Source organism: Carassius carassius, chromosome 39 (genome assembly GCF_963082965.1).
Source record: "Carassius carassius chromosome 39, fCarCar2.1, whole genome shotgun sequence".
NCBI classification, from domain to species: domain Eukaryota; kingdom Metazoa; phylum Chordata; class Actinopteri; order Cypriniformes; family Cyprinidae; genus Carassius; species Carassius carassius.
The window spans coordinates 15,644,953-15,667,383 of record NC_081793.1 but is presented as its reverse complement, the minus strand read 5'-3'; the positions used below and the strand labels follow the sequence as shown (position 1 = coordinate 15,667,383).

At 41.4% G+C, this 22,431-nt stretch overlaps 2 protein-coding genes across 5 annotated transcripts in view; both read right to left on the bottom strand.

Moving 5' to 3' along the window:
- Nucleotides 1-4,257: 4,257 nt before the first annotated feature.
- On the bottom strand, nucleotides 4,258-8,497 carry LOC132121472 (tripartite motif-containing protein 14-like). 2 transcript variants are annotated; one of them, XM_059530882.1, is made up of 7 exons: nucleotides 8,349-8,497; nucleotides 7,770-7,940; nucleotides 7,259-7,348; nucleotides 6,780-7,010; nucleotides 6,661-6,680; nucleotides 6,327-6,460; nucleotides 4,258-4,894 (listed from the first exon to the last, which is right to left on the bottom strand). In XM_059530882.1, the coding sequence occupies exons 2-7, from the start codon at nucleotides 7,920-7,922 to the stop codon at nucleotides 4,302-4,304; spliced, it is 1,221 nt and encodes a 406-aa protein (XP_059386865.1). In that variant the 5' UTR covers nucleotides 7,923-7,940; nucleotides 8,349-8,497; the 3' UTR covers nucleotides 4,258-4,301. The 2 variants fall into 2 exon arrangements, with proteins under 2 accessions (XP_059386865.1, XP_059386863.1); XM_059530880.1 differs by lacking the exon at nucleotides 8,349-8,497 and having other exon boundaries at nucleotides 7,770-8,106.
- A 10,778-nt stretch (nucleotides 8,498-19,275) lies between these two features.
- LOC132121471 (major facilitator superfamily domain-containing protein 8) overlaps nucleotides 19,276-22,431 on the bottom strand; it is a 50,058-nt gene continuing 46,902 nt past the window's right edge. For all 3 annotated transcript variants that reach the window (XM_059530879.1, XM_059530878.1, XM_059530877.1), the window contains 3 exons: nucleotides 21,163-21,266; nucleotides 20,447-20,661; nucleotides 19,276-20,342 (listed from right to left, as the gene is read on the bottom strand). In XM_059530879.1, the coding sequence (XP_059386862.1) occupies nucleotides 20,136-20,342; nucleotides 20,447-20,661; nucleotides 21,163-21,266 (526 nt within the window). In that variant the 3' untranslated portion in view covers nucleotides 19,276-20,135. The remainder of the gene's footprint in view (nucleotides 20,343-20,446; nucleotides 20,662-21,162; nucleotides 21,267-22,431) is intronic.

Sequence of the window (22,431 nt, the reverse complement as noted above, 5' to 3'; positions counted from 1 at the left end):
GTTTTTGCATAATGTTTAAAACATCATTTTGATAGTTGTCAGTCAAAGCTTGGGTCTGATGGTGAGCATGTCCCATGTGCACTCCGTTTACAGTTTGCATCACATGAACTGGAGCATCAGCCTTTAATGTCATTTCATCCATTTGTTTACTTTGTCTTTGTTTAGGCTTAACAACTGCTGGTTGGAGTCCAGAAGCAGACAAACCAAGAGCATGATCATTGACATTCATGATATCTGGGACAAAAGTATTAGCGTCTGCATTTAAATCACTCACTCCTCGTGGCTTATTCCTTTTATAATAAGAATTCATGCCGTCTAAACCTTTTGAGCCACACTGTGACCTGGTTTCCAAAACATGAAGCTTTGCGTTTGTTGCTGCCAATTCCGTTTCAAGCTCAAGTTGCTCCATTTTCTCTCCTTAGTTTTTCCTGTTGCGCTTCTATTTGATGTTTCCTTTTCTGCGCAGCGATGCGCTCCTCGAGCGCTGCCTTGTCGGCCTCTGCTTTAATGCGCGCAGATGACGTCGAAGAAGTCCGTGATAGTTGAGAGTGCGCCTTTTCAATGCTCGCTTTTACACTTGAAACGTTGGAGACACTGTCTTCAGGATTTACTTCATCAGCATTACATTGATCATCAGGAGTATCTTTATTTTGCTCAGCACGTGAATCATGCGCGTCAGAGAGCCATCCTTTTACCTTCTCAGTGAAATCACGATATTCTGTCATTTTGTCCGTGAAATATTTACTTTGTCTTTCAACTTCATCTTTAGGCAAAGGTAGACTCATAAAAGATTTATGGACATCATGTGCGTCTTCGCAACACCTTACAAACACAGAAAGCTCATTCTTCATTGACTCAACATTTTCCTTTGATGTCATTAACTCATTCATGTTTTTCATACACTTTTTGGCATGTTTGCATTTTTCACTCCTTTTTTCCTGGAGTGTCATCACACTATATTCTATACCTTTAGCAGACATTTTAACATTTCTTTTTGGCTTTTCAGTATCGTTTGCACCAACGTCGGACATTTCCGTTTCTTTTATTTATTTTCCTTTTTTGTTTACAAACAAATCACACAGTTCGTTGACGCACAAGAGAGCAGGTTTGCAAAACACACAATGATTATTGATCGTCAGATCCTCTTCATTAAAACAAACACACACTGCCGGACTTTTTATGCATGAATGAAGGCACGTGGCCATGCGTAGATGTGTGACATTCAACCGATTCCTTATGAAATACTGTCAAACTCCACTCGTTTGGCCGTTTTCCATTACGGCTCTAAAACAGTTATCGCTGACTTACCAGTGTCTTTGAGAAGGTTGAAGTCTTGTGTGATCTGGGCCAGAGAATGCGTCTTGTCGCCACCTCGGCTGAATCTAGGACTGCTTAATGTCTTTTGTCCATAAATCCACATCCAAGCGATCCTTTTAGTCCAGTATTGAAGAGTTCAAAGGCCGGTTTTTTACTTGAATGTAGTGGCCGTTTGTCAACGAAGTAACAAACAAAACTAAAAGAAAAGGAACTCGAGTCAAAGTTCAAATCAAACAAAATCAAAAGGCCACTGATGCACCGTGGGTTTTGGTGTACGCGGGTGGGAAAAACATCAGGTCCAAACAAGTATTAAAATTCAACAAGACGTGGTTTATTTTTGACTGAAGTCGAGCAAACACAGAACAAAGCAAATTTCCTGTGCCTCTCCCGCTCCGGTAAAAAACCATATGCCTAACCTGGTGCATACTAGTCCCTTATAATGAAATCTAAACACAGCACTAAATAGCTCCAACAATTTGTTTACTTTAACAAACAAGATAAGTGAACAAATATTTTAAATTTCAATTATTAAAATCTCAGTGGGTATTTCATGTAAATATTTTAGATCAAAGCGGTTCAGCTGACAGAAATGTTTGGGAATCCCTGGCCTAGATGGTTGCATAGTGTATTCTATTTTTTATTTATTATTTTATTTATTTATCGATAAATATTTTGTATTCTCATAATTCTCGTCTCATCAGTTAAATATAATAAACTATATAACCGCGTTTTTTCACAGTATCTAGATTCTTTCAAGTGCTCATTCAAGTGTTTTTGCAATGAAAGGAAGAAGGGAAACTGGTCTGTAGTTCCCTAAAAAAGATTAGTTAAGGGTGGGTTTCTTAAGTAGAAGGGTTATACGAGCCTGTCTAAATGCTGAGGGAAAAACATCAGTGTTAAGAGATGTGTTAATGATGTGAGTGCAGGTACAACTACAGGAGAAATGGCTCGAAGGAGATGAGATGGAATAGGATTAACCAGACAAGTAGTAGGATGAAAGGATGAGTTTGGAGACCTCAGAGAGTGAAGAGAAGGATGTGAATGAGAGTATGTTTGCTGGTTAGATGTGCTTGACGGATTGTGGTGTGCAAAATTGTGCACTCATGGTTTTAATTGTATTAATGATAAATGTGGCAAATTAGTCAGTTGTTAGAGTTGATCTTTTAAGGCATGTTTGTTTTGTTTTTTTACTTACAAAATGTGCACTTACATTTTACATGTATTCATTTAGCAGACGCTTTTATCCAAAGCGACTTACAGATGAGGACAGTGGAAGCAATCAAAAACAACAAAATGAGCAATGATATATAAGAGCTATAACAAGTCTCAGTTAGGTTAACACAGTACACGTAGCATGGGATTTTAAATAATAATAATAATAAAATAAAACCGTACATAGTAGATTGTGTGCAACAGGATTTTCAAGAACATTTAGAAGTTGATGTATTAAATAAAGTAAGCTTTATAAGGTAATTATAAAAAGTAAAAAAAAAAAAAAATTACAGCTGAACACAAGAATGTAAGACATAATCTGCACAACAAAAATGTAAACTTAATCAAAGAAAGAAAAAAAAAGATTTAGCATTTCATATACTTGATTCGTTAAATTTATACTTAAGATATTTGAGGCAAGTATACTTTCCAGAGAAGACCAAAACAACTCCAAGATGCCTCTTTTCAGTCATCAGTAATATTGCTCTAGGTAAATAATTAAAATATAATTAATTAAAAAAATTAATAATCCATGCTACACTCATCACATAAGATATTGGCATGTCTGTTTATTGGAGATAAACAGACCCACCAAAATCATTCATATGTGAACATGTTTGTTTCTTTTACAGATTTAGATTAGGTTGTTTCTCTCCTTCTGGAGCAGAGAAGGTTCTGTGTGGACTGTCTCTGATGTCTCTGTCGCTGTTGATCTTCTCTGAGGATTCATGCAAAACACAGGACGCTTTCTGAGGACATCACAGTGCAGTGACTGCAAAGTCCCAGTCTACTTCTGTGTCCTCTAGACAACAAGAAGAGTAACGCACAATATCTGTTTGCAGACCAGAGCTGTCATTTCTTTCTGGATATGCTCTTGGAGTTATAGGCTTCCAGAAAATTCTCTGTGTTGGTACACCACGGTAAATATAAGTTGTTACTACAATACAAATTAATATATTTAAAAAGTCTTAAAGTGTGTCCAGTTATTTTCCTGTCAGTAAAACTGGCAAAATATCCAACGTAATGTATCTCCACATTTGTAACACTTTGCAATTGAATGATTCTCTCACAATCACAGATTACATAAGGTGACTAAATTATGGAATATGGAGGGCAAGAGACCCACAATGAAGAGTTTATTGATAACAGGTAAACACAATACAACATAATTCTTTGCAAATACAAGCTTAAACAGTTTAATCCTATACTATATTTGAAGAGTTAAGACATAAAAGCCTTTAAGTGGCATCTGAAATTTTCATCTAAAATTAGCAATTTTATCAGGCTCCTGTATTAATGTTAATTTATTTCACTTTAATAGCACAGAGAAGGACCTATACATTGCCATTAAAGTAAAATTACTGAACCTATGAGCCTGATAAAAATGCTAATTTTAGAAGAAAATTTCAGATGGCACTTACAGGCTTTTGCATCTGAACGCTTCATTTTTACATTGTTTTGTATAAGGTAGTACAGTAGACTGTTCTTTAAAGTTTACTTTGCTTTTTTGGTACAAGATAGTATGTATTATATGCTTGCAGTATTAATAACTGATGCTCAGAGAGATTTCCTGTATCTAAGAAATCTAACGTACATTTCCATTCAAAAGTTTGGGGTCTTTTTAAAGAAATTAACACTTCTATTCAAAGACTGGATCAAATAAATGAATCAAAAGTGATAATAATATTTTAAAATAATGTTACCAAAGATTTATACTTTAAATAAATGTTGTTTATTAACAGCACAGCCGTTTTCAATATTGCTAACAATAATTAAAGACTGAGATTGCAGATTTCCATATGATGATGGCCTTTGTCTTTGGGTGAAAAAAAGCGGAAGGCTGGGTAGAGAGGCTCAGTGAATTGATGATGTGCTCTGTCAAACACAGCCGTTTGCACTGCTGAAAACTCCTGCAGCGTTCTCATAGTCTCAGCATTATAAAACACCAAACGACCCTTCTGATATTTTACAAACACCCCTACTCTGTTTGGTGCTGCCCGAGCTGCTGTGACTGGTAGTGCCACATGTCGATCGTTGTGCCAGGCCGTGAGATGCCCATCCTGAAACTCAAGACTCCACGAGCACCTGTTCCGTCCAAGCTTGGCACCCTTGTCCCGACCTCTCCTCTGTAGGCTACCATAAGCCATGCCCACAGCCCACGATGAACAGCAGTGCACATCTACCTCCCAGTAGTGCTGCCCAGATTTAACAGCAACAGTGCCCAAGGCACAGTATAACTGATCAAACCTTAGAGGGTCATTGGGAATGCAGCAGTCCTCTGAGGAAAGGCACAGGCCGCGTCCTTCTGAGGTCACCTTGATCTGTTTGTGACAGGTCCGTTTGTCAAACACCACATTAGAGGAGTCTGTCAAGATAAAATGCAAGAATATACAGAAACAGCTGATTTACAACATATTCAGAACATTTCTTGGCTGTGCAATTGGGCAATTAGTTGAAAGGGGTGTGTTAAAAGAATAGCAGTGTCTGCTGTTGACTGTACAAACTCAAAACTATTTTGTACAAACGTTTTTGTTCCTAGGATTTAGCAATCCTGTGAATCACTAAACTAATATTTAGTTGTATGACCACAGTTTTTTAAAACTGCTTCACATCTGTGTGGCATGGAGTCAACCAACTTGTGGCACCTCGCTGTTATTCCACTCCATGATTCTTTAACAACATTCCACAATTAATTTGCATTTCTTGGTTTTGCTTCAGAAACAGCATTTTTGATATCTTCCCACAAGTTCTTCGTTGGATTAAGGTCCGGGATTGGGCTGGCCACTCCATAACATTAATTTTGTTGGTTTGGAACCAAGACTTTGTTCATTTACTAGTGTGTTTGGGGTCATTGTCTTGTTGAAACAACCATTTCAAGGGCATGTCCTCTTCAGCATAAAGCAACACGACCTCTTCAAGTATTTTGACAAATGCAAACTGATCCATGATCCCTGGTATGCGATAAATAGGCCCAACACCATAGTTGGAGAAACATGCCCATATCATGATGCTTGCACCACCATGCTTCACAGTCTTCACTGTATACTATGGCTTGAATTCAGAGTTTGGAGGTTGTCTCACAAACTATCTGTGGCCCTTGTAACTGAGATCCATCACGCCTTGTTACCACTGTGCAGGCAGGTGGTAGTGGTGTAATGGTGTGGGGGATGTTTTCTTGGCACACTTTAGGCCCCTTAGTGCCAATTGGGCATCGTTTAAATGCCACGGCCTACGTGAGCCTTGTTTCTGACCATGTCCATCCCTTTATGACCACCATGTACCCATCCTCTGACGGCTACTTCCAGCAGGATAATGCACCATGTCACAAAGCTTGAATCATTTCAAATTGGTTTCTTGAACATGACAATGAGTTCACTGTACTAAAATGGCCTCCACAGTCACCCGATCTCAACCCAATAGAGCATCTTTGGGATGTGGTGGAACAGGAGCTTTGTGCCCTGGATGTGCATCCCACAAATCTCCATCAACTGCAAGATGCTATCCTATCAATATGGGTCAACATTTCTAAAGAATGCTTTCAGCACCTTGTTGAATCAATGCCACGTAGAATTAAGGCAGTTCTGAAGGTGAAAGGGGGTCAAACACAGTATTAGTATGGTGTTCCTAATAATCCTTTAGGTGAGTGTGTATATATATATATGTGTGTGTGTGTGTGTGTGTGTGTGTGTGTGTGTGTGTGTGTTTGTGTGTGTGTGTGTATGAATATAAGAATATATTTAGCATTAACGTGATTTATACAGATCAAAATTATGAATTTCAGGGGCTAATGGTGTTACCCAGCAGCAGGTTCTTTCGTTGTAGCTGGGCTTTCAGATCTTTTGAGATGTTCCTAAGAACCTTCATGAGCTTCTGGATCCTTTCTTCATTCATTTTGATCTCCTCTTCAGCTGGGTCCAGTTTCTTACGACAGCTATTTGAATAAGATACATTGTTATATAGATGTTTAACTGTATTCATTGTATTCATTGTAATTGTAATTTGCACATTACATTGTAATGTATAGCATGTTTGCTACTGTTTAAGAGAACTAAGGCATGTTGCTGTAAAACATTTGTATTAAAGACCTAACACAAAATCCGTTATTTGTGAAATGTAAAAACATGGTCTTACGTAAAATCCTCAGGAAAAGGCTGAAAACAGAGAACAAGCAGAAGAGAATATATGTGATTCACAGATTTTGTCAACAAGATTATAACATTGACATGAAATAAGTTTCATTTGATGGTTACCTGCTTCATGGATTCTGCTGAGCACTGTTGAGCTGACTGAATAGTGCTGATGTGTTTCTGCAGGAGACCAAGGTGTTGATTCCAGTCTTGAAGAATTCGGTTTAGTTTACTGCTGGTCTCCCGGCGGTCTTGCTCTATCATGTCCAGAACAGCTTTCTCATCCCTCTGCAGAGCCATAAGTAGCTCTTCAAAGCACTCCTGTACCTGCTGCTTCATTGCCTCTGAACTCATCTTCAGCAGAGATGTATGATTCATTAGTTATTTTACAATTTTAGTAGTTTACAGCAGAGTTGAGGCTTTATCGGATTCAGTCTACTTTCTTGGTCTTATTTTGAATGATTCATCAGAGACTGTTATTCAGAATATAATGTGGGAACTGTTCTTGCCTCAGATCAACTTCCTTGTTTGGCTGATGCCCCCAAGCCCATCACACCAACCACCGGTCATATAAATCACAGTTCAAAATCAAATCAACTTACATTCAGGTTTGCTTGCCGCTTTTTAATAGACTCCAGATGGTACTCTGTTCTTTTCCTCTCCTTCTTCAAGTCCTCCAACCAGACTGGCAGCTGTTTACACAATTATTATGTTTTTGAATTATTTATTTATTACTGCACACTACTGCTCAAAGGTTTGAGGTTGGACTTTTATTCAAAATTAGAAAATATTATCTAATATCTAATGCAGCCTTGGTGAGCATAAGACTTAAAAAAAGTAATCCTTAAACATATATATATATATATATATATATATATATATATATATATATATATATATATATATATATATATATATATATATATATATATATAAAAAATATATATATATATATATATATATATATATACATACATATACTTACCAACCCCAAATATTTTAACATTAAAGCAAGTCTTAAAGTTTATTCATTATTTATTATGTTCAACTTTTAACAATATCCCTGGCATTCTTACGTGTATTTGTCTGGCAGGTTAGAAAATCTGTCTTTACCTCTAAGGGTTTTGGAGAGATGGCTCCAGTTCTCCTGATCAGTTTTGGAGAGCGTGGGAAGGGCTGGATAACTTGTGTCCCAGAACGAGCCTCAGCAACCAGACAGAAGGAACTGATTTCCTCTGATAAAGACCTAAAGTCTTTCTCTGCCATCTCTCCAAGTTCTCTGAGCTAATGGTAGTATATGAGCAGAAACATCAATAACATCACTTCAGTAGTTTTTAGTGATCATAAGGTTGCAGTATCCAGTGAATGGAATGCAAAATGCAAAAAGTACAAAATGTTCTAAATTAGTTTTTCTCAGAGGACATGACTTCTGACTCATGACTTCTGATTTCTTGCTTCAATGAAGGCTAACAGTTGTATTTATATCTGCGTATCCAAAGCAAGGAACTGAAAATTTGAAATGTAATCACACTTTTTAAGAAGCCTGAACACAAGGCTTATCCATTAACATCAGCACATTATCAAGTTACACAGTTCTTGAATTGCTTATAAAGTTTAATTCTGTCTATATCTTAATGAAAATGTCAGTTAGTTGTGTTCTTTGTCACTGAAATATGCAATAAAATGACTTACCTAAAAGACTGACAAGAGAGTAAGTGAATGCATTTGGTCGTCCTCCTGCAAGCACTTTTATGTTCATCTGTGGAATGTGTTGAAAAAGTTGTGTAGCCCCTTTTAACAAGCCAAAGCCTGCTGAATATGCATATAAATGTGTGTGTGTGTGTGTGTGTGTGGTTTTATAACTGACAGGATTATGTCTGCTCTTGTTGACCTGCAGTGTTTTGGAAATAGCAGCAGATTGTGGTTTTATTATTTAGCTGTTCTGAAATGCATGTTGACACTTGCACCACATGCATTTTGCAGCCATCAACCTCTTTGTTTTTCTGACCTCTTAGGTACTGCCAGTTTAACAGGCAAGAGGAGTTCTGCTACTATAAATATGTTCAACCATCACCTTTTTGATGATGAGGTAAAAAAAAAAGTCATTTGACGTCAAATGTGGTCACTGTAGTACATTCTGATAAGTCAAGACAACGCTGTTGTGCAGGAAGCGGTCATGTTTTTTCAAGGCTTTCTGAGTGAGGAGGGAGGAGCCAAGGTAGTCATGGTAACAGACCCCCCATTTGAATGCCTAGTGAAGCCGCTAGCCAATAGTGATGGGATTTATGGCTCTTTGAGGGGATCCGGATCTTCGCGATCCGTTCCTTTCAAAGAGCCGTTCAAAAGAACGGCTCTTTTGGCTCTTTTTAACTATTTAGTCAGTTTTAAGAAGCCAGCTTGGGGGCATCTCAGTTTATCCTGGAAATAATCACTGGGAGGAATGATGAGGTGAGATTTGTAGCCAAATAATTAAAACTCAGATATCACACACACCAATATCTGAGTTTGAATTATTCTGAAATATTGATTATTACCTCATTTGTCATGTGTGGACTATATTCCATAGGGTTGCACAAATCCCTCTGCTTAGACAGTGACATCACTATTTTGGATTTACCTTTAGTACAAAGTGTGTGTGTGTGTGTGTAAAGCTACGTTGACTTATGTTATTCATACAATACCTACTCAAATAAACATCAAAAACAAAGCCGGCTGCAATGAATTTCTGTGCAAAACAGCTTTTACTACAAACACTTTCACACAAGAACATTGTTATCACACAAGAACATTTTGATAGAAAACAAAAAATATTTAAAGTAGATAAAATTAGAATAAATAAAATGGAAATGTCTACATACTACATACTATTACTATTGTAAACTTTGCAAATAGGACATCAGCCCCTTCAAGTCAATGAACAATAACAAAGTGGGCTGCAATGAACATGCACAACTAATAACTAATATCATCACGCTATAAAGGGTTGGCCTGCGCTGGGTGCGCCCCTCCCCCTATAACTGTTCTGTCTCGCGGAGGAGCTCATTTGTGTGCATCTGTGTGAAATACGCATAGGAAAAAAGAACGACAGAAAGAACGGCTCCCCTCCAGCCGCGACTCGGCTCCCATCGTTCATGTTTATGAGCCGTTCAAAAGAATCGGTTCGTTCGCGAACGTCACAACTCTACTAGCCAACAGTTTCTCTCAGATGACAATCACCTGGAAAAATCAGAATAAAGGCATGAGGAACGGCGTTCTTTCCTAAGCCATGCATGATTTATTTTGATTTTATATATATATATATATATATATTTGTATATTTTTTTTGCAACAACTTGTACTTGTACATGTTTTACTTGCAAACATACTGCATTATTAAATGCTGTTTTCAGCAGTTTAACCCAAAATAAACATTTTGCAATTATCAACTTTTTTTTTCTTCAGTGGAAGATAAAAGTTGAATTGTGCTGGTTGATCTCACACAAAGCTATCACATGGCTTCAATTGTTACTACTATGTTCATCAAGTTACTTTTACTGTATTTTTGCAAACTTTTTGAAACTTGAAACACTTGAGACCCACACAATTCTTCTTAATGTGTCCTTTTATATTCCATGGAAGAAATAGTCATACAGGTTTGGTATGGCACAATGGTGAGTAAATGTTAATGAAAATTTGCCTCAGAGACTTCATAATCTGTTATCATTCTTATCTGTTGTTGTTGCTGATCTTTAGTAAGCAATGCAGCTGAGATGCCAATGATATGGATCTATGGCGTTATTTTTTAGTCAAAAGTTATGAGCGTGTAAGACATTCTCACGAGCACATTATGCTCGCGCAGTGGATTTCTGCTCGCTCAGCTGGTCTCTGCTCCCTCGAGTCTACATGACTTTTGACAATTTGGGGGCGGAAACCGAGGAGGGCACTGACCCTCTTATGATTGGTCACTTTCACACACGGACATCCTTGTACCTTGATTGACCTTGTAGCTCTCATTACAGGAAGCACGGAGTTGGGTTAAGTTAACACCGAAGATGCTAAACCATAACATAATTGTTTTCACATGTACTTTTACATGTGAAAACAATTATGTTATGATTCAGTTAGCCTAACGTTAGTTGTCTAAGATGCAGTTTTTAAAGATTAAAAGTTTTAAAATGAGTGTCGGGCGATCAGCATCACAAGTGTTGGCTAAGGCGTTAGCTACAGAACGAATAGGCTAGCTAGTTACGTTACTTGTTGCTCAAAAATATGTAACGTTAATGTTAACTTACTTAACAAAACGTAGGCTTCATCGTTCGCAAATATATACATCGATGGTAAATGATTTAACTATGATCTGCGCAGCATTTTATACGTGCAGAGACATTTTATGTATATTAGAAAACATCTCGGTTACGTATGTAACCTTGGTTCCCTGAATAGGGAACGAGATGCTGCGGTGACGTCACCACGTATGGGAACACCTTCGGTGTGACGAATGTCTGAAGCCCTATACCATCCCGCCAATCCTATTGGCCAAATAGCGCGTGGCACCGCCCAGCATGCGTAGGCATATATATACCTGGTGCCGTGCGCCATTTACCTCAGATTTCATGACGAGAAGAGAAGAAAGCTATCAAGGTACGGCACGGCCAGAACCGCAGCATCTCGTTCCCTATTCAGGGAACCAAGGTTACATACGTAACCGAGATGTTCCCTTTCATAGGTCACTTCGATGCTGCGGTGACGTCACCACGTATGGGAACGCTATACCATCACGCCTGACGTACCTGATAGCTTGGATCCAAGGAAGCATCTGCTCAAGCGGAGAGAACCCGGGAGCCAGGAGCCATCCTCACATCCAGACTGTAAGACCTGATAAAAGTGCTCGGTGAGGACCAGCCTGCCGCAGCACAGATATCATCCATAGAAGATCCACTGAGAAAGGCTTGAGAAGAAGCCACTGCTCTCGTGGAATGACCTTTTACTCCTAAGGGCGAAGCGAGCCCGCGCGCCTCATAGGCCAAGGAAATAGCCTCCACCAGCCAATGGGACATGCGCTGTTTCGTAACTGCATGGCCCTTATTCTTATGTCCAAAACAGACAAACAGCTGGTCGGACTCACGCCATGGGGCAGTGCGATCCACATAAGTCTTCAACGCCCTCACAGGGCAAAGACTTAGATCTCCAGACTCTGTCGCAGCAGGAGAAAAGGCCTCCAGGACCACCTGCTGAAAATGAAAAGGATTAGACGCGACCTTAGGAACATAATTAGGCCTAGGTCGCAACAACACTTTCACAGAGCCTGGTGCAAACTCCATGCACGAGGGTGAGACAGAGAGAGCCTGTAAATCCCCAACTCTTTTAAGGGAGGATAAAGCCATGAGAAGAAGTGTCTTCAGAGACAGGAGCTTATCCGATACAGTTTCCAGGGGCTCAAACGGATGCCCTGACAAACCCAGTAACACAATGGATAAATCCCATGAAGGAACTCGCACAGGGCGGAAAGGTCTCAACCATCGCGCACCCTGTATAAAGCGAGAAACCAGTGGATGACGACCCACTGAAACACCACCTATATGCTCATGGTGAGCTGAGATAGCTGCCACATAAACCTTCAGGGTGGCTGGTGTCAATCCCTCCGAAAAACGGTCTTGAAGAAACTCCAGTACTGAAGCCACAGGGCAGTAAACTGGATCCACATCATGAGTTTCACACCATGTCATAAACAGTTTCCACTTGAAAGCATATAAGCGTCTCGTAGAAACTGCTCTAGAGTTCAGTATAGTCTCGGTAGTTTCAGCAGAAAGACCGGGACATATCAACTCACTCCGCTCAGAGGCCACGCCCACAGGTTCCACAGATCTGGCCTCGGATGCCAGATCCGTCCCTGTGCTTGCGATAATAAATCCCGTCTGAGGGGAATCTCCACCGGAGAGCCCGCTAACAGATTGATGAGATCCGCAAACCACGGCTGTGTGTGCCATCGCGGAGCCACCAGCAACAGCTGTCCCACTCTGTCCCGCCGTATTCTGCATAATACCGCTGGGACCAGCCGAATCGGAGGAAACGCATACAAGCTGGTCCTGGGCCAGCTGTGAGCTAGCGCATCCAGACCCAGGGGTGATGGAGGGCTTAGGGAGAACCATAGCGGGCAATGCGTAGTCGTGCTCGACACGAATAAATCCACTTCCGCTTCCCCAAAAATATGCCATAGGTGATTCACCGTTTGGGGGTGTAATCTCCATTCCCCTTGTTCCAGAGTCTGCCTGGATAATAAATCCGCTCCGAAGTTCAGTCGTCCGGGGATGTGAACAGCCCGGATCGACAGAAATTTTTCGTGAGACCAAAGAAGAATCCGCCTCGCCAGTCTGCACAGAGGGCGAGAACGTAATCCTCCCTGATGGTTCAGATAAGCCACGACCGCAGTGTTGTCCGTTCTGAGAAGCACATGACGGCCGGTCAGTAGACTCGAAAAATACTGGAGAGCCAGAAAAACCGCCAGTAATTCCAATTTGTTTATGTGCCAGCTGCGTTGTGCCGCTGTCCACACTCCGTGGGCTGGGCGCCCCTGACAAACAGCTCCACACCCGGTCAAAGACGCGTCTGTCGTGACAGTCTCTCGGGAAGCACAAATTCCCAGCCGAACCCCGGTGAGGAGAAATTCGGCTGATGTCCATTGTTTTAACGACATCACACACCTCCGCGTCACCGAGATCGTTCGATGCGGAGAACAACGGGGTGAAATATTCTGTCGTTTCGTCCACCACTGAAACGGGCGCATGTAAAGCAAACCCAGATGAATCACGGGAAGCGCCGCCGCCATTAGACCTAGTAGTCTGAGGCACAGTCTCACTGTCACTGTGTGACCCGCCCTGAAGTGCTGAACGCATGACGTAATCGACTGAGCGCGCGGGACAGAAAGCTTTGCTGTCATCGCGCGAGAGTCCAAATCTACTCCCAGAAAGGTAATCCGTTGAGAGGGGATTAATACACTTTTCTGGAAGTTTGTGCGTAAACCCAGGCTGTGTAAATGATTTAGAACAATATCTCGATGAGAGTGTGCTTGAGTCTGAGATTGCGCTAACACCAGCCAGTCGTCCAGATAGTTTAACACACGGACGCCCCGGAGCCGCAACGGGGCCAGAGCTGCGTCCATGCATTTTGAGAATGTACGGGGAGCTAGCGCTAAGCCAAAGGGAAGAACGCGGTACTGATACGCTTTGCCCTCCAAAGCGAATCTGAGGAACTTCCGGTGTCTCTCGATGATCTGAATATGAAAATAAGCATCCTTCAGATCGATCGTGACAAACCAGTCGTTTGGTTGAATCTGAGACAAAATAGATTTTACCGTCAACATCTTGAATTTGCTCGACCTGAGTGCAAGATTTAGACGGCGTAAATCCAGAATGGGTCGTAATCCGCCGTCCTTTTTTGGTACCACAAAATAACGGCTGTAAAACCCTGACTCCATCTGAGAGGGGTGTACTTCTTCTATAGCCCCTTTGCTCAGTAGAGCTAACATTTCCTGTCTCAGCACCGCCATGTCCATCGGTTTCATCACCGTGGAGAGAATTCCGCGGAAAGGGGGCGGGCCTTTCCGAAACTGAATGGTGTATCCGTGACAAATTGTGCGTAACACCCATTGAGAAATGCCGGGCAAGCGTTCCCACGCGGCCCGAAACAATATTAGCGGTTTCAACATGTTCGTTTCCTGCAACGCTGTTGCACACATAGAAATGTCCGGGCACGAAAGACTCACGGTGTTCGTGCACAGGGGAAGTATATGCAGAGCAGGCGTTGTATCTCGTTGTACGTAATCCTGAAACGTGTCCACGGCAGGAATTAGGCCAACAGATTGAGCATCGGGCTCTGCCGCTAGCGAAACAGCGGCGGCTGAGCGAGCCGTCATGACGGGCCATTCGATGAAGACCCTTTGAAGCGCTCCTCGAGCTCTGAAAACTGGATCGTGCATAGTGTCTGAGGAAGCGATTGGTGTTACAGTTCGCTCCAATGCTGTTCGAGGCGCTGTTTGCGGCGAAACAGTCAGGGTTTGAGCGTGGGGACTGCAATGAGAGTGTTGGATGCGCGAAAGCGGTCCAACAGCGCTCTCTAGCGGAGGGCACAGTCCCTGGCAGGCAGCGAAAAAATCAGGAGCTGCTGTTATGTGCCCGAGAACGAGAGGCCTTGGCCGTCGAACTCAGGTTAAACCTTTTTCGCTGGCGTTGTTGAGCCGGTGGAACAACCCTAGGGCCCCAGTCCTTGCGAGGGGGCGCCATAGGTGAAGGCTCTTCCCGAGAGGGCACTCGCTGGCGGTGAGAGGAGGTTGAGCGAGAACGCGCGGGCGCCTGACGGCGTTCAACCTCTCTGGGTCTGCGGGGAATCAGCTGGCGGAAAGCGGCTGATTGTTGTTTCGCTGCTGTGAACTTCTCCACCACTGAAGTGACCGCCTCTCCAAATAAACCGTCCTTAGACACAGGGGCATCCATGAGGAAAGATTTATCCTTTTCCTTTATATCGGTGAGATTAAGCCAGAGGTGGCGCTCAACCGTAATTAATCCAGCCATGGAACGGCCCACTGCTCGAGCAGTATGTTTGGTAGCACGAAGCGCCAAATCAGTTGCTCGCCGTAGTTCCTTGACCGCCTCAGGCGTAATGCCGTCCCCCTCGTCCAATCCTTTTAACAGCTCCGCTTGGTAGGCCTGAAGGACCGCCATGGAATGAAGCGAAGCAGCCGCTTGACCAGCGGCCATATAGGATTTTCCCACTAAACTAGACGTGACTCGACACGCCTTCGAGGGGAGGAGGGGGCGGGACTTCCACGCCGCGGCCGAATTAGGCGCAAGATGTTCGGCGAGAGTCTCCTCCATCGGCGGTATCGCTGTATAGCCGTGACTCGCCATGCCCGAAATGGTGGCGAAATCCGCGGCCGCAGCGTTCGTGATGCGCTCCGCAAACGGCTGTTTCCAGGACCTCGAAACCTCCTGGTGGAGGTCCGGGAAAAAGGGTAAAGGCCTCCGGGGCTGCGCAGGTGTCCGACTAGTTAGAAAACGGTCGTCCAGCTTCGAAGAAGGTTGGGCCTCGGCCTTCTCAACCTCCCATTCCAGCCCCAATGTACCCACTGCATGGGAAACCACATCCAACAGCTCACTGTAGGAGGGGGAAACACGCCTCTCCTGTCCACTAGGAGGGAGAGGGCTCGTGTCGGCCGTGAAGTCCTCGGACCCCGAGGCCGCAGTGGAAAGAACGTCGTCATCATGGCGGTCACAACCGAAGGAGATGGCACTACATGCCCCCGGTGTGGGCCGTAAATCCTCACAGGAAAAGACGACAGGTTCAAAAGTTTTCCTGTGTATTAGGGTAGGGGAGAGCGAGCGATGTGGAGAGTAATTTTCCATCGCTGAACTGTCCTCGAGCTCCATGTCACACGTGTCACCCCAAGCTATCACCTCGTGCGGTGCCTCGGCAGTCGCAGAAGTGGTGTGGCGGGGGTTAGACACGGCGACATCGGAGAACACATCTACCCTCGAGCGAAGGACCCTGAGTCGCAGGCCATCGCAATGGGGGCATGAAGAAAGGCCGCTAAGCGCCTCCTGTGCGTGGTGTAAGCCTAGGCAGACTACGCACCTGTCATGAGTGTCCCCCTGAACGATGTACCTGGTACACGGGTCCTTGCACTTCTTGAAACTCATCGCGTCCGCGGAGAGGAGTATACTGCTCGTGACGATCGCTGAGAACGCGAGACAATAGGGCACAGAAGATTCGCTTCGTACTGAAGGAATGAAATCTGAGGTAAATGGCGCGCGGCACCAGGTATATATATGCCTACGCATGCTGGGCGGTGCCACGCGCTATTTGGCCAATAGGATTGGCGGGATGGTATAGGGCTTCAGACATTCGTCACACCGAAGGTGTTCCCATACGTGGTGACGTCACCGCAGCATCGAAGTGACCTATGAAAGGGAACTCATTCTAATTCATTCTCACTCTTCTTCGGTGGTAACTTAACCCAACTCCGTGCTTCCTGTAATGAGAGCTGTCAATCAAGGTACAAGGATGTCCCTGTGTGAAAGTGACCAATCATAAGAGGGTCAGTGCCCTCCTTGGTTTCCACCCCCAAATTGTCAAAAGTCATGTAGACTCGAGGGAGCAGAAATCAGCTGAGCGAGCAGAAATCCACTGCGCGAGCAAAACAGCACTTCGCGAGCAGAAGCCCGCTGCGCGCGAGCAGGATTCCACTGTACAAGCAGAGTTAACCTATGAGAGTATGCCAGGCGCTCGCTCGCAGCTACCTGTACACCTCTTGGTTGGTCAATTTGTGCGCGAGTACTTTTATCATGCCAGCTGAAGGTTCATTTTTGCACGTGTGAAATAACATAATGTTCTCGTGAGCATGTCTTACACGCTGATAACTTTTGACTAAAAAATAACGCCATATGGATCTTCCTGTTCTTCTGACCCGTATCTTTGAGTATTCTCCCTCCTCTATGCTGGATTACCAGATATTATAGGAATATTTTGTCAATGTTAATAAATATAATAAAACATTTAAAGGGTGTAATAGTCCAGTGTTATTCTTCACTCTCAGGTTGATCATGATAACCACCCTCTAAACACAGAAAGACAGGCCGTAAGCAGTCACCTGTTCCACTATTCACCAATCTGAGCCCCAAAGATATCATTCTACCAAAGGATGAAGGTTACATGTGCACAAAAAAAAACAGCTTGTTTTGACCCAGAAGAGATACATAAATTAAAAAACCATACATATTTCAATTGCATTGAGGACTAAACATGCACTTAATCATTTTATTTTGGAGTGTAATTTGCTATAAATGCTGTTATTAACTGCTTCGAGGTAGTTTAATAATTACAACTAATATTTTTCATTCCTTCTCAGATTTTGCCGTTTGTGAGCGATATACAGTACAAACCAAAAGTTTGGACACACCTTCTCATTCAAAGATTTTTCTTTATTTTCATGACTATGAAAATTGTAGATTCACACTGAAGGCATCAAAACTATGAATTAACACATGTGGGATTATATATGGAATTATATACATAACAAAAAAGTGTGAAACAACTGAAAATATGTCATATTCTAGGTTCTTCAAAGTAGCCACCTTTTGCTTTGATTACTGCTTTGCACACTCTTGGCATTCTCTTGATGAGCTTCAAGAGGTAGTCACCTGAAATGGTCTTCCAACAGTCTTGAAGGAGTTCCCCGAGAGATGCTTAGCACTTGTTGGCCCTTTTGCCTTCTGTCTGCGGTCCAGCTCACCCCTAAACCATCTCGATTAGGTTCAGGTCCGGTGACTGTGGAGGCCAGGTCATCTGGCACAGCACCCCATCACTCTCCTTCTTGGTCAAATAGCCCTTGATGCCTTCAGTGTGACTACAATTTTCATAGTCATGAAAATAAAGAAAACTCTTTGAATGAGAAGGTGTGTCCAAACTTTTGGTCTGTACTGTATGTCAGCAGTAAACACTATCCAAAGTGTGACATGTGCCCATCGAAGGTAATTTCTGTTGTCTAAGTCCGTCTCTGGAATAGGAATAGCTTAAATGACATTTCCCTATTTATCTCACAGGATGGGCGAAAATGTGGACGGTCTGTGAAACCTTGTAAGTATATCTGAATTTATTTAAATTGTTTCCTGTGTTTATTTCTTACTCTCTCCCCACTTTCTTTCTGTTCTTATTCTCTCTCCAGCATGGCGTCATTGTTCCTCATGTGGTCACTGTGCTCTCCCTGAACACCATTGTGGTCCGAGCCAAACTGGCTGTTTCAACTTTCAACTGTGGCAGCCAAAAACACAAACTTGGAGCCTGTCCTAAGAAATACAATAAATGGTGATTATAAACCAGGGTTATTATATTTAACTTGAAAAAAAAAACCTTACTTGAAACCTGGGCACTACAAAAATTACTTGTTTTTTCAAGTCTACTCTGATAAGAAATTCTTTTACACATTTTGCAAACAGAATGATTGTGCCGGATGGTCGTGGTGCTTCAGGCCTGTTGAAACACACTGCTGGAAAATCCACAACTATGAACATGAGAAGAAGATCAGTTACATGATCTCACTTGCAGTGCATTACAAGAATGATGGTTTTGTGGCTGCTGAAAATTGCATCATAATCACAAAGTGAGATCACGAAGTGTCAAACGACTAACTGGTGTTAAACCTACATGTATACAAGAGGGTTGCTGTGTATGTACAGCCACAGTCGTCTTTTTGCATCCTGTTTTTGTCACAAGCTCATCCTACACTAGAACTTTCTCAGTACAATTGACACGTTGTCTGAACAAACCTCATCCACGGTCTGGAGTGGCATTTCAAAGAAGCTTTGTTCCAGCTTATGTGGCTCAGTGACGATCTGAGGATAAAACCTTTGAATACAACTACTGAATAACTGGAATGGATGTCATTTTTTGTATTTTTCAAAAATGACAAACAGATGTCTTGTTAAATATATCATTTTTTATATATTAAAAAATAATTAATATATTAAAAATAATTATTGGCCTCAGAAAGCATGTCATACTTCCTGTTTTCAAAAACAATTTATTGCCAGTTTTCCAGAAATATTGTGCTTTAAAATTCTATGAGCTTTGACAAACAAAACACACAGTAATTATGGATTCAACCAAAATTAAGTGATGCTCAGCATCTATTTTTTTAAGCTTAGTGTTATTAAAAAGAAAGAAACACCAACATTGCCTTCAAGCCTGTCCCATCAATGTAGATTTACATAAATCACCTAACACATTTGTTAAGGTTTTACAACACCAGAAATTTGAGTTAATAAAAATAGATTATTAAAACCAAAACAATCATAAAGTGTTAAACAACCGCACAGTACTTAGGCCTCACAATCTGCGATGCTTCAGAACCCATTAAGCTGCCAATAATTTTTAATACTGCGGTTCACATGGGTCTGCCGTTGTTCACTTTTTTTATGTTGTGGAGCCATGTAATGCTGCTTCAATAGTGGTTCAATACACAGTTTAAGTAACAAGAGAAACTGTAGTTCAACATTCAGAAATAATAAAGTTATCATATATTTACATGTACACCCACTTAAGGCCCTTCAGAATCATGATTTTGCTACACAAAAAGCTAAACAATTTATAGAATTGTCTATGAATTAACATACATGATGTTTTCCATCTTTAAGTCAGGCCCATTTCTCTAAACTGTCCTTATGTAGTTGGTGGAGGCACCTGTCAGTAATGACATTATTCATAGGGATGTTCATTTTAACTGGTTAACCGACCATAAGAATATTTAACTGATTAATACAATCAATTAAATAGCTTAAAAAGTCATTTAATTATACTTTCAGTAATTTATCCAAATAATTTAAAAAGGTTTGCTTAAACAAAATGTTAGTATTTTTAACGGGTCACATACACTTATCGTTTTTAATTTAAAATAATCTTGTCGGTTAACAGTTAACTGTCGCTTAGGAAAAATAACCAAAAAGAACATCCCTAGTCATTAATCCTTCCATGGCGTACAGAGAAGGCAATGAGTCGATTGTACATAGCACTGAGGTGAACGACTGCAGCTAGTACTATGCCACATATAACACTGAAGGTCCATCGGGGTCCCAGGATGGTGTAGACGTAAGAGACGAACACAGGCCCGAGGGTCCGTGCACCACTTCCTGATGCTGTCAGCCAGCCCATGTAAACCCCCTGAGTTCACACGCAATTGGGGAATAGAATAAATAACATTGATTTAATTAATCATCATGTTACTTTAATTTGAGATTTCAAATTTCAAAAGAGAAGTGATTTACCTGTGGTTTGGGGCCCAGTATCTTGGAGTATAAAGTGTAGGACATTACGTTGCATGTTGGATAACCCACTCCAATTAGGATGTCAGAGGTAATGTACTGTGCAAGATGAATTACAGGGGTAAAAAAGCACCAGGTCTGTTTAGACGGGCATCCAGTGGGCTCCAGAGACATGTTTGAGGGTGGGGTGGTTGCTGGCATAGTGTTATTCTCAATGTCTGTTTATGGAGATATTATAAGTTTTATAAACACAAATTTAATATACTATTTAATATACTGTTCATTAGCATTCAAATGTATGGGGTTGGTAAAATGATTGTATGTTTTTAGAAGAGTCTCTTATGCTCACAAAGGATGCATTTATTTAATTAAAAATACAAATAAATTTCATATTTGAGAATATATATATATATATATATATATATATATATATATATATATATATATATATATATATATATATATATATATAGTAAGTTTTCAGAATCAATATTCAGCTTAATAATTTTTGCAGAAGCAAGAAGACAAAAAACATTCATAAGCATTTATTTCAAATATATATCTTGGTTACACTGTATTTTAAGGTGCCTCAGTTACAGTGTTATTACACATTGAAGTATATATATATATATATATATATATATATATATATATATATATATATATATATATATAATAAAAATAAAATAAAACTTTGCCAAGTTAGTCAGATATCTCACCTGCCCACTGTATTTTAGGATATTGATTTCCCCATGGCAACAAGATAAAGAAACCTGCAAATATGAGAATCAAGCCTCCAAGCAGCAGTGGCCGATCTCCTACCCTGAAAATAAACCAAAAGCAGAACTGATTTTATCTGAGAGCAATGAGAAAGTCATGTTCAAAAACTGCTAACATCCATTGTATATGTCTTGGGTACAGCAGAACTGACATAAAGTTTTCCTAAGATGACCTGTTGTAAGTCTAAAACAATCAGAGGTTTTATGGCTAGTCATCTACAATGAGATGTTGATGTGTCAGAATGAAGTAAAAAAGCAGGTTTAAAAGTTCAGGGTTCTTCAAAACATATAAAATAAATGAGATGATATTGCAATTGAGAAATACAGATACAGTCTAGCAGGAAAAATATGGTCCCATGTACCTGCTTGGTTTCGATTATGCTTTCATTGCAAGGATATTGAAAAAAAAAACCCACTGGGGTCACTTTTGGTGAGGTGGAGAAAAATGATGATCGGTGAAACAGGGTTTTGATGATTTTTGCTTTTAATTAGCTAGTATTATCACATTGCCAATCTATGCCACTTGAAGTGATTGCCATCAATTTAACAACCTTGCAAGTGATTTAAGAGAAAAGACTATAGTTTCATTTGGCTAAATGCAGGAAATTCTTGCATGACAAAATAGCAAAAGTGACATTGATTTGAGCCTAAAATGTGACATTTGCCTATTTTTCACCAGTAAATAGTGGTTGGGTTCATTTGTCTTTGTATGTGTGTGTGGCAGGGGGGGCGTGGTTTAGCGAAGTCTGCTGTGGGAGAGAGAATCAGGAGACGAGCGGTAAGTGAGTGGTTTGGGCAAAAACTATCAACACCTGTTTCTTGTTTCAGTAATTGGCGCGGAGAGAGTATAAAACGCCAGGAGAGACAGAAGCAGTCGAGAGAGAGACGGACTGCTGGCGTGAACCGGAAACCAGAACGAGTAAACCGGAAGTGTTGTGCGAACGTGTCTGTGTTGATGTCAGAGTAAAAGTCACCATTTGGTGTTTGTGAAGTTTAAGTTATTTTGAAGTTAATAAATACGTCAGCAGTTCAGCCGACCCCTTTGTCCTCTTCCTTTCCTCCCACGAACTTACTACACTGGTGCCGAAACCGCCACCTGAGCTACTGAGGTAATACGGTCCGATAGGAACGGGATGAGGCAGTGATTGGGGGGGGGGGGGATGATCTCGGATCACAGGCGAATATCAAACCACAATCCCTTGCCCTGGC